The sequence below is a fragment of the Myxocyprinus asiaticus genome, chromosome 3 (genome assembly GCF_019703515.2).
Source record: "Myxocyprinus asiaticus isolate MX2 ecotype Aquarium Trade chromosome 3, UBuf_Myxa_2, whole genome shotgun sequence".
Lineage (NCBI taxonomy): Eukaryota > Metazoa > Chordata > Actinopteri > Cypriniformes > Catostomidae > Myxocyprinus > Myxocyprinus asiaticus.
The window spans coordinates 53,380,757-53,393,692 of record NC_059346.1 but is presented as its reverse complement, the minus strand read 5'-3'; the positions used below and the strand labels follow the sequence as shown (position 1 = coordinate 53,393,692).

General features: G+C 41.0%; 1 protein-coding gene across 5 annotated transcripts in view; it reads right to left on the bottom strand.

Moving 5' to 3' along the window:
• Positions 1-12,936, bottom strand: part of LOC127430727 (acetyl-CoA carboxylase) — a 94,034-nt gene that overhangs the window by 56,479 nt on the left and 24,619 nt on the right. For all 5 annotated transcript variants that reach the window (XM_051680733.1, XM_051680742.1, XM_051680751.1 and 2 more), the window contains 4 exons: positions 11,777-11,938; positions 5,423-5,586; positions 3,994-4,144; positions 3,571-3,674 (listed from right to left, as the gene is read on the bottom strand). In XM_051680733.1, coding sequence (XP_051536693.1) covers positions 3,571-3,674; positions 3,994-4,144; positions 5,423-5,586; positions 11,777-11,938 — 581 coding nt within the window. The remainder of the gene's footprint in view (positions 1-3,570; positions 3,675-3,993; positions 4,145-5,422; positions 5,587-11,776; positions 11,939-12,936) is intronic.

Here is a 12,936-nt window from a genome sequence, read left to right as displayed (position 1 = left end):
AGACCCGGTTTCAAAAGTTTAGCCAAAAGATGCAAAAATTATGTGTTATGTGTACATGACTTTAGTATCATAGTGACTGAGCTTTACTTGTTTTGAACCTTGAACATTCCTTGAAAATTCTCATTATTTACTCACCCTCATGCCATCCCAGATGAGTATGACTTTCTTTTTAGAAGAATATCTTGGCTCTTTAGGTCCATACAATGCAAGTGAATGGTGACCAGAACTTTTAAAGTCCAAAAAGCACATAAAAGCAGCATAAAAGTAATCAATACGACTCCAGTGGTTTAATCCATGTCTTCTGAAGAGATATGATAGATGTTGATGAGAAACAAATCAAAATTTAAGTGCATTGCATGGACCTAAAGAGCAGAGATATTCTTCTACAAATATTTGTCTGTATTCAGCAGAAGAAAGTAAGTTATACACATCTGGGATGGCACGAGAGTATAAATGATGAGAGAATTTTTTTGGTGGGGGGTAAACATTCCCTTTAACTTTAGACTACTATAGATCAATATAAACAATAAAATGATAAAGTGTGCTCACAAAACGACATGTAAAATTGTGTGACAGTAAAAACTAATGACTGAGTCTATTTTCATAATGGAGTAATAATGTAGTGCTTACAGCATACTGTGCAGTGCATACTGTTTACTAGGGGTTCTATTTAACAGCAATTAATGCAGTATCCGTTTTTTCCCCTTCCTGAGCCTTCGCGAGAAGGTTATTCCTGGCAGGCTACTCAGCCTTACTGGCTCCATATAGTTAAGAATAGGGGATCATGCTGCCTGTCTGGAACAAACAGAGGCACCTTTGTACAATGCGCAAAACTTCACTAATGTTTTTTCCAACTTTCTGTGGCTAATTGGCATATATACATTTTTAGGATGTACACACTCGACATGACTGCACATCCTAGCACAAAAACTGGATCCACTTTATATTAGGTGGCCTTAACTACTATGTACTTAACCATTTGCTGCAATGTACTTATGTACATACAGTACATGTTGTTGCATTGTAATTACATTTAAAGTTTAATGACATTTGTAGTTATACTGTTAACTTGACCCCTAATCCTAACCCAACCCTTACCCCAAAACCTAACCCTACCCCTAAACTTAGCCGTACCTCAACCTCAGTAGCAGCAAATGTGGGAATTTTGCAGAACATCATGTAATTACACAGTAAATAAAGTCTTGTACGTATTTAATGTTAGTACATAGTAGTAAAGGTCACCTAATATAAAGTGTGAGCCAAAAACTAATTGTGTGGAGAAGTGCGAGTTTCATTACACGCGACACATGTCCCGGGCATTACAAACACGGATTTACTGCATGGAGAATGAAGACTTCGCGTGAACCAGGCACGCGAGAGATATGGGCAAGCTGCCGTTTCTCTTCGCATCACCTGTAAATGTGCAACTGCTGTCGTCTGAACCGGTTTCAAAAGCAGAACCGCGAAAGAGAGACCCTGTGTGTGTGCGTGAAAGAGACTGAAGGATGTGTCCGTTCAGCGAGCTGTAGACAGGTACTGTATACTTGTAGAGACTGAACAGCAGCCAGAGAAATAATAATTGAGATTTTAAATTTCAGCATTCAATATATTTTATATCTGTATATTTGTGTCCAATAATGCATTGTCAATGTACAGTACACTTAAGTTTCTCTTGCCAATAAAGCTTGATATGAATTGAATCTGCCCATTTGATCCTGTTATTTAAAGTCCACTGAAAAACGTCAGAGGATTTTGCTATTAAATGCGTTTTAATAACAGCATCATGCTTTCCTAACAGTGAGGAGCAATCTCACTGTAACAATAACCCTAAGCTGTCAGCATGTCCACTGAATTTATGGCATGTATACGTATACTTGTATCAAAGATTAATACCTGTAAAATTGTGTCTTATTAACTATCCACAAAAAAGTAAAAAAACTGAACATTTGAACATGTACATTTTTATTTTAAATAAATGATGACTAACCAATTTCTTGCAAGTTCTTTTAAGACAAAGTATAAATTAAATATATTTATGATGATATTTTAATGTTTGTTGTAATGTATCATGTACCATAATTTAATTGTGATTAATTGCAAATAGAGTAAACTGCATGATAATTTTATCGATTCCCAGACCTAGTAATTTTATATCATGGTAATGTTTTTTTGTTTCCTAGGGAAAAAAAAAAATAATAATAAAATAAATCAACAAAAAAAGGTTTCTTAATGAAAAACTGTGTGATGGGGTGGGTGATACAAGCAAAAATATCGATAACGATATATATGACAATTTAGCCTACACATTTTGATGGCTTCTCTCTAGTTGAATATAAGCATTTGTTTCTGAACCAAATGCCTCCATGTATTTGTTTTTGATTTAGCCTTCCATTGGATACTAGAACACTTTTTGACAACTATATACTAGATTTAAATGCATGGTTGACAAAGGTGTTATTTAATAATTTTTTGAGGTAATTTACAAAGTGTGATCGCTTCTCTCTCTCTCTCTCTCTCTCTCTCTGTGTTTTCGGGAGAACAGATGAAGGTAAGAAAAGCTTGACTGCGTCATCAACAGTAAATAAAGGGCTGTGGGGCGTATAGCGGAGAGTCATTTTCACACCAAGGAAAACACAGCATTTTATTAAGCATAGCTCTTCCTCATTTTCCCTCAGAACGTACGGAATGTGAAGTGATCGGAACCTGAGGTTATGTTAATTGGATTATTCCAAAATGTAGTCTGTCATTTTGAAAGATGAAAAAAATAAATAAAATAAAATAAATAAAAACACAAAAATGAAAGCAATTTACAAGGCATGAAACATAACAAGCGCATCAGTTTTCATATTAACCATCTTAACGGGTCTTCACTCTCCTCCTGAATTTTATTGCATACATTTTTTTTAAACAGCATGTAAGCATTATGTATCATGTAACAAACATTTCAAACACTAGTATGCTACAATGTTTACGTTGCATTTTTTAATTCAGTGAGTGCGGTTGAATTATCTTGGAAATTTATTTTATTTGCATTTCTAATCTAATTTTGAATAATACATTTTGAAAGTCCAATCAAATAATGAATAAATTGTGGATGATATTGCTTCTGGTTCATTAATCACTTTCAAAATGGAAGGTCATATTGGGTGCATTGCATTGTGGGATACCGTATCTCATGCAACACCTTTTGGTAAATGTAGTAGGTTCAGAGGCCCAAACGGAATTTGCTGACTTCACATTTTCTGCGCTGATTTCAGAAAATCTGTGGAATTTTGTTGATCTAAATGGATTTAAAGATGCTAAAATGTGTTTTTAAACTTGGCTGAGACCACTACACACTTATTGGTAGCTAAAAGTATAATCTAATTATCCAAAATATTTAATAAATGAACACTCAAGGGGTGGGGGATGTGTAGCTCTTAATGGATGACAGGTGTTCCAATTCTGCAGAATTCTGTGGCGTTTCCTGCTGGGTTTTGTGTGTGCAAAAAATTGCATTCTGTGCACAGACTCCATACTGCAATTCCGAACATAGTCTGGGTTATAAACTGTGAGCTGGGTGTTTCTTACCTCTCCAGCGAGTGCAGAAAGTTGGACACACTGTTCCTGAGGTTGACATCAGCCACGTGCAGAGCTCCACTCACTACTCCCAGCATAGTGTCAGGACGCTCTGCCTACACACACAGTTAGATACATTTTAATTGAAAATCTGATCTCCATTGTGCTTATAAAGCAAGCTGCAGAGACATTTAAACAATTTTTTTATTTAATTTTTTTGGCTGATTAACTATTCCTTTAATTAGTGACCGAATGGTAACTTCAATAAATGAAAGCATATTTGAGCAACATTTGTTAAATAAACAAGAGGAGAAATATTACAATGTTACAATGTACTGCAGCCACAGGTCATTGTTTGACTTGTAATGACGAGAAGAGTGATGAAGTACGTGCAAGAGAGTTTTATAAAGAGGGCTATGACTCAAGTGACTATACCTGCATCTTTTCTGAGATCAGTCTATCCAGCCATCCTGTGTCGATGCTGTTGTGCTGGAAGCTCTCCGTTTCAAGAAGCTTTATCAGATACTCCACTGTAGTCCTGAAGTCTCCTCTTATGGACAGCTCCTTCAAAGCCACTACCATGTTCCTATGAAAACACAAAGCTAAATTAATAATATATCTTGTTATGATATACTACCTTACTATAAGCAAGCCATCTGTAAGTTGATTTCCACAGAGAGTGTAAACACTTGACTCTTCAGTGTGATCACCACTGTAACACCATATTATTTGGACACTGATCATGGTAATATCATGTTTTTGGACATGCTCCATGGTATTCTTGAAGTACCTTGGAGTACAATGTAAATGACGGCATTTGTTATCATTCAGTGCAATATGTCAAAGTACCACAGTACTATCAGCTGTACAATAGTAACACTACAATACTTTTTGTAGTGATAGAGTAGTAATGATTTGACTTAAGGATTTTTTTTCCCGCCAACAGGTTAGAACACTACAGTACGATACGGAGCCCCTTAAAGGACAGGGTGGGATTGTTTTTCTTCTGGAAAACAAAAAAAGTTTTCCTTCAAAAAATTTTGCGTTCCCTCGCATGGTTAATCTATAGGAAAACCATGGTTACTATATGAATACAGCAAAATGTATTAAAACCATGGTTTCCGTCAACAACAAAAAAAGTAATGGTTACAACAACATTATTATAGAAAAACACGTTTTCTGCCAAAAACTATGGTTACTACAGTCTACAATATTGGTAGCACTTTTATTATTAGTAAATGCATTAGGTATCATTCAACACCTTGAATACATTACAGTTTTATTAATGTTTGTTATTGTTAGTTCATAAAAATACAGTTGTTCATTGTTAGGTCATGTTAGTTCATAGTGCATTAATGTTAACATATACAACTTTTGTTTTAAAAATGTTAGTATATGTTGAAATTAACATTAACCAAGATTAATAAATGCTGTAAAAGTATTATTCATCATTAGTTCATGTTAACAAATGTTGTTAACTAATGTTAACAAATATAATCTTATTTTAAAGTGTTACCACAATATTATTATAGTAAAACCACAGTTAAACTATGTTAAAATAGTTAAAACATGGTTACTGTCGTAAACCCATGTAAATGTATTGCGAGGGACAGCAAACTATTGCGAGTGCATGCAAAACTATTTCAGAAAAAAATTCCCGCCCTATCCTCTAAGGGGCACCACAAAATAACCAATGAATTAAGGACTAAATGAATCATTCATAGCAGTACTGTATGTTCTATAGAATTTCTCATAAAACAAGCGTTTAGTGGTGTAAGGTCATGTATTAATGGCTGCTGGCCTGCTGCATACTAACAGGACACTCTCTCTAAAACAGAGACGTTGTGGAGCAGGCATTACTCACGAGATGGCCTCCTCTCGGTTCTCTCCCCAGGAGAAGCAGTGGCCGAACTGAGAATCAGCGAACTCATGCAGGCCTCCAGCTGCCGCCACACTGAAGTAACCCCACACATTCTTATTACTGCGGAAATTCAGCTCCTGGACAGTACCTGAGCTGGGCTTAAAACCCTGACCAACACAAAGGAAGCAGCATCAGTTATTAAACAGTGATTATGATCATCAGAAGTCTTTCATTTCTGGGAAAACGCATAAAAACAGAAAATACTGACAACTCATCTTACAGTTCACTACACAGAATGTCCAATCAGACGCTCTCTAGAATGAGAGTGTCCCTCCCCCAAACACCCCCTGCAACTCACGTAAACACGGTTCTCTGATAACAGGAGAGAGGTATCTCACTGTGGGAATTTGCCTCTGGCGTATCCGACACTGGAAGCAATAACACCACGTCTGTTAGCTGACAGACCAATCACAGCAGTTACAAGGGAGCCCCACCTCCCTATACAAGACAATGCCACAGGTCTCTACTTCATTCTCCACATATCTCTTCTCTGTGCAACTGCAAGGAGGGAAGTGTGGTGAGATACCTCACTCCTGTTATCAGAGAACCGGGGTTACATGAGTAACCTAAAGAACATTCGTTCGTTATCTCACTATGGAATATTGCCAACTCCCGTTTTGCAGATATGCTGTCCGAAGCAGACCATCAACCGACTTGTAGTGTCCAATGTACATCAATTTGCAAAGAATGGATAGGGGGGGAAACAATGTCCTGGATTGAAATGCCCTTAAACAGTGCCCATGAGGTAGCCATGTCTCTGGAAGAATGAGCTTAATATAATAGCTTCCACTACCCAATGAGACAGGCACTGTCCTGATATGGGTCTGCCTTTACGAGAATCAGTCCAAGAAACAAAAATCTGATTACTCTTCCTCATTGCCTTTGTTCTCTCCACGTACAAACATACAAAACATGGAGTTCACTAACTCGCTCTGCGGTCATCAGAGCCAGTAACAAAGCTGCCTTTAGGGAAAGGAGCTTCAATTCCATACTTTCATCAACTGTCTCAAAGGGAGGCTGAGAAAGCACGTTCAAAACCACAGACAGATCCCATGACGGAACTAGCGGTTTTGACACCCTGTTCAAACGCAGAGCGCTCCTCATAAACCTGCAAACAAGCGGGTGTTGACCTATTATACTCAAGTAAATTCCCACATGACAGGCCAATATGGCAGTGAGATTGATGGTTGAGAAGGCCCTGCCTTTATCCAAAAGTTCCTGAAGAAAGCACAAAATGTCTGCCACCGAACATAAAAATGGAACAATGTGTCTGTGTGCACACCACTGCTCAAACACACTCCATTTCCAATTGTACGCAGAGCGCGTTGAGGCAGCCCTCACGCACTGAATTGTTTCAATCATCCTCTGGGGTAAACCTGACACACTCAAATTTAGCCTTTCACAGGCCAAGCTCAAAGAACCACTCGGTCCGGGTCGGGGTGAAATATTTCCCCCCTGTTTGCAACAGTAAGTGCCTGAGCAGCGGGAGGGGCCAAGGCTGGCCATACAAGAGTTGTAATATTTCTGCCAGCCACAGTTTCCCCGGCCAGTACAGGACGATCAGTATGACTGAGTGACCGAGTGACCGTATTCTCTTACTCTTCTTAGAGTTGGAATGATTAAACTCAGTGGGGGAAACATGTAAATTAGCACGTATGGCCAAGGATGCGCTAGAGCATCCACACCCATAGGAGCACCATCTATCGCCAGAGAGAAGAACAGAAGGCAATGAGCGTTTTTGTGCAATGCGAAGAGATCTACGCCAGCTTGCCCGTATCTCTCCCACAGCTGACTCACCACCTGAGGGTGAAGCTTCCAATCTCCGTACAGAGGATTCCCCATGGACAGGAGATCTGCCCGTATTCATCACTCCCGAAACGTGCGTCTCCCGCAATGGGAGAAAGCGCACACCGCTACACACAATCAGCTTTTGTGCCAAGCTATGAAGTCGCTGTGAAAACGTGCCCATTGTCTGTTTATGTATGCCACTGTTGTCGTGTTGTCCGATCATAGAACATGGTGGCTTTGAAAGAAAAGTGCAAAGTGCTTTAATGCTAGAAACACTGTCATTAATTCCAGAACATTATGTGCACGTTGCGTAGTGACGTGGGCCAAACCCCATTCATTATTCTGCCTTCGCACACCGTGCCCCAACCTGTGAGTAACGTGTCTGTCGTCACCACTTTCCTCACCACCCCCAAAGAGATTCCCCCTTGAAGGAAAACGGGGATTCTCCAGTGACGGAGAGTGACTTCTGAAGTCACTGTCACCCTGCGATTTAAGTGACGGCGAGGACACAAGTGCTGCGCTGCTATCCAGTGCTGAAACTCTCTCATTCGCAATAGTCCCAATAGAATGACTGATGCCGTCAAGGCCAACAGACCCAATAGGCATAGACACAGTCTGAATGAGACTCATTTCCCCTTCTGAAAAAGGGACAAACAGCTGCGAATCGATCCAATGCGCTCCTCTGACAGAAACGCTCGATACAGATCGGGGTTTAATCTGAGACACAGTTATATTATTTCCTGTGAGGGCACCAGACAGCTCTTTGTCTAATTTATTTTGAAACCTATGCTCTCTAAAATGAGACACCATCGCTCTCGTATCTATCTCTGCTTGCTGCCGCGACGGAGCACAGAGCAGTAGATCATCTAGTTAAGCAGACACTCTGAGACCCGTTAATCTCGTCGGCATTAGCGCTGCTTCCACACACTTGCTGAACACTCTCAGTGCTTATGACAGTCCAAAAGGCACCGACAAAAATTCGTAGGCTACTGCCTGATAAGCAAACCTTAGGAATTTTCTGTGTGATGGAAAAAAGCCAATGTGAAAATATGCATCTTTCAGATCGACTGACGTAATCCTGTCTCTGGGACGAACAAATTGAGAGAGCGTTTTGAACGGGAGCATATTGAATTTGTACCTTCTGAGGTGTTTTTTGAGGTTCCGCAAATCCAGAATGAGACGGAGACCTCCCACTCTCTTGGGGATGACGAAACACCTGGAGTAAAAACCCTGATGACTGTCATCCACCGGCACCACCCTTTTAGCTCTTTTGCTCAGCAAATTAACTATTTTTTCCTCCAAAATCTAAGTTGACTCCCCCTCTGCTGTTGACATTAACACCTTGTTGTAGAGAGGTGGTTTTACAGCGAATTGCAGGCGATAACCCTGTTCTATTGTAGATAAAACCGATGGGTGGACTGTGCATGCACGCCAACTTTCTGCATGAGCATAGAGGGGCCCGCTGTAGCTCTCGCTCACCGATGGTGCTGTGACACCATCTAGCAGTGGAGCTGGGAATTGCAGCTCTAAACTGGACAATATTTGGGAGTTTTTTGTGTTTATTTTCACACATTGCTGTGCCCTCAGCCCACTGCCTGAATGCACAGTGTATCTTTTTATTTTTGCAACACTCATGTTTTCGTGCAAACCTGTTTTCTGTCCTCCTCTTTATTTTCTGACCCAGTGGGTGGAGAGGGGAAATGCAAACTGAGAGGCACTGGGGGAACTGGTGCTAACACTCTTCTTAAACTCTTTTTGTAAGAGCTGTGCAACACAAAATATAGTTTTCACTCCCCTGCCGAATCCTCTTGTCTGGGGGGGGGGCTGGGGGGGATGAGAACAAACTCTCTTCTTGAGGAAGGAGTGGAACAGAGTGCTGTTCACCCACTCCATGTTCCGAACCAGAGCATTGGTTAGGTCAGCCGCATCTTCTTTGTCCCCCAAATGAAGCCTTACTTTTCAGCTGGGGCTGTTTTGGCTGTGCCCCTCCCTGCACTGACTGCTGGGGTGGGGGGGGCCTGGTCTGGGATCTGAATTCAGATTGCCCACCTTTAAAATGGGCTGGGAACCCAGAACGTGATGGCTGTGGAGCTCGAGCAGTGACTTTTCAGGGAAGGCAAGTATCAAATGCCTCCCCATCTTTCTTTCTTGAATAGCACTACTGCTGCATTGTAGAAACCGTTCACCCACAACGGCGAGACCCATGCTGTGGCCACAGCTCTGGATGGCTCCGCTTGACATGCGCAAGCTGAGATCCGCAATGACAATGATCTTCTGATAAATGGAGGCCGACAGTATCTCCATCCATCCCAGCAATGAAGGGGGAGCGGAAGAAAAGGCCGCCCTACGATCAGGGAGGAGGTGATTCGCCACCGATGCCTCGACCGGAGGGGGGCTGGACATCCCTAGATCATCCATCCCGTGCACATCCAGCCTAGAGAAACCTTTAACAGGCACTCTGTGAGAAAACGGCTTGTCCCAAAGTCGCATCTCTGCGACGCACCCTGGGATGGCAGGAATCAATTGTTTTACTGTGGCAGCACGAGATGGCAGCAGTTTACCATTATACAGGTCTCTCTCTGCACCCTGGCATGCCTGCTGTGACGGCCAGTCAGTGGACAGTTTGGCTGCCACCTGTCTACACCAGTCTCAACCAGGTCCCAACCAGGTCCAGCTCTCCCAGGACAGGAGAGGGGATGAGTCCATTGCACTGTCTGGCCTGGAATGAGCAGGGAGAATAGCATCAACCTCATCCTCCTTGCCATCATCCTCAAAGGCAATCATCGTTGTAATCCACTTCCTCTTCTACCCTGTCCCCTGCCAAAGGGGCAGATTCAAAGAGGAGGCAGATTGGTGGAAACTTCGTCCTTTAAATTGCACCAGCTGCATCTGGGGAGGGTGGTCTTTTTCCGCTGGCGGCAGAGAAAAACAGGGATCCCCATTATTCGATGCTGCCACCCGCACCCTCCTTTCCAAATCTCACCATACGAACCTGGAACGGTGCGGGCAACACTCGGGATTAGTGAGTGCAGACTGCGCATGTCTGACCCCGAGTGGGAATACTTGGGCGAGATCATAGATCCACAAGCACACTGACGGGAAGGAACTTTCCCTAGATATCTCCTTAATATGGTAAGACCAGCCGATCTGCCACACCACCAAACGTACAGGAGAGAACAGAAGCTATAAGCGCTTTTAACTCTACCGGAAAAATACATAAACCCACCTTGACATGCTGGTTTACGCCTGGAGAAACAATATCGACACAGCATAAAAGTATATTCACTTCGACAGTGAATATATTCGCAAAAGAGAAAAGCTGCACTCTGCGACGTACCTGAATGGCTCGTCTAATGAACTGTTTAGTGACCACTCCTTGCGAGTCCTGCTGAGAACAGCTTCCAACAATCTTCACAGTGAAGTGAATGAGAATGAAGAAGAGACCTGTGGCAGTGTCTTATATAGGGAGGTGGGGCACCCTTATCACTGCTGTGATTGGTCTGTCAGTTGACAGACGTGGTGTCATTGCTTCCAGTGTTGGATACCTCTGAGGCGAATTCCCATAGTGAGATACCGAACAAATGTTAGAAAGAGAACTCGTTTGAAAGACGTACTTGCATTTTTTGGTGGAATACGGTCTTTTTATCTCACCAATGTTCAAATAAGACTGCAAACGGACATTCACAACTCGGGAAAATATGTTTTCTTTTGCCGTGGGGCTGTAGATGGGGGAGCACCACTGTTGGAAAACAGTGCAAGAAACTGCAGTTTCACATGAAGCTGAGAAGTGCAGCTTCTTTTGTTTCGCAATGTTTTCGAACATGTGCTTGAGTGTAACATCATCTGTCTGCAGCTCTGGCGCAGGCGCACTTTGGTCAGAGTGGAAGAAATGCTATTAAAGCGTTTGCATGCCAGTATAAAGTGATTAAAATAGGAGTACTCCACATATCTTACTGCGATTATCATTAGTCTGATTATATTAGCATAATCACAATATCATAAAATCACAATATTCTGTTTACATGACCAACAGTTTAAATCGTAGTATTGCCTTAATTGCATTGTAATCGCATTATGAGGGTGCATGTAAACGTAGCCAGTGATCATTTTAAGATTAAATGATTGGCCCTATTCACTTCCATTGTAAGTGCCTTACTGTTTTTTTTGGGGGGGGGGGGGGGGTTTTGTGGTAATCAACATTATGCCACAAATTCTGTGAGATTGAGCTTAACCTGTAATGAACCCTGAATATTCCTTATTTTTATGAGGTCCACTTATAATGTTAGTTAAGGTTTTATGTGCCACAAATGTCAAAATTGTGTTTTTCTTGACCATTTTACACAGTTTTTCTGATTCTTAGAATTAAACAAGTCATTTTGTGTTACTGTACTTTTAACTATGTGTTGTAAACGCCCTCTTTGCATGCAAAATAAGTGCTTACTGAAGAAAAAAGACACATTTTAAGGTAAGACCCCTTTAAGGATCAGTTTATCATTCGGGTTCACACACCTCATCTGGATTCTCACTGGTAATTCGAGCTGCAATGACGTGTCCTCGTGGAGATGGGGTGTTAGAGAGCCCTTCAAAGTCAATAGGCGAGTCTCCCCATGGCTGCATCCCGTACATCACTCTGATGTCTTTAATGCGGTGAAGTGGGATACCCATAGCGATCTGAATGACAGAAGACACAAACAGCTTTAACTGAAAGGAGCTTCATACAGTAATTACAGCACAGCTTTAAACAGGAGCCACTCACTAAACAAATACTATGGTATTCCCATGTTTTTTGAACATGTAATTGTAATACCATGGTATTATCTGAAGTACTTTGAAATATCATGTAAATACAATGTACATGAATATGGTAATCATTCGGTATAATAGTATACATAAAAGTACCATGGTACTGCCAACATTTGTGCAAGGCTTGCCAAACTTGCCATATATATACTAGATTTTAAAAACTAGGTTGTAAGCATGTTGCTATTCAGGTTTGAGTCCTGACTTCAAGATAGGTTTATGGGGGCTTTTTTTTCCCCCCACTGGTTTTATTGTCCACCAGGTCAAAATCTTCAATCAGATAACTTGGAAAAACAATAGTGCACTTTTCCTCAACAAGTTCCAGTAATAGTGATGCTTGCCTTTGTGAAAACCATTAAATATGTACAGTTGAAGTCAGAAATGTAAATAAATTTAAGTCATTAAAACTCATTTTTTAACCACTCCACAGATTTAATATTAGCAAACTATAGTTTTAGCAAGTCGTTTAAGACATCTACTTTGTGCATGACACGAGTAATTTTTCCAACAACTGTTTACAGGCAGATTGTTTCACTTTTACTTGACTAGATTACAATTCCAGTGGGTCATAAGTTTACATACACTACAGGTGCATCTCAATAAATTAGAATGTCGTGGAAAAGTTCATTTATTTCAGTAATTCAACTCAAATTGTGAAACTCGTGTATTAAATAAATTCAATGCACACAGACTGAAGTAGTTTAAGTCTTTGGTTCTTTTAATTGTGATGATTTTGGCTCACATTTAACAAAAACCCACCAATTCACTATCTCAAAAAATTAGAATATGGTGACATGCCAATCAGCTAATCAACTCAAAACACCTGCAAAGGTTTCCTGAGCCTTCAAAATGGTCTCTCAGTTTGATTT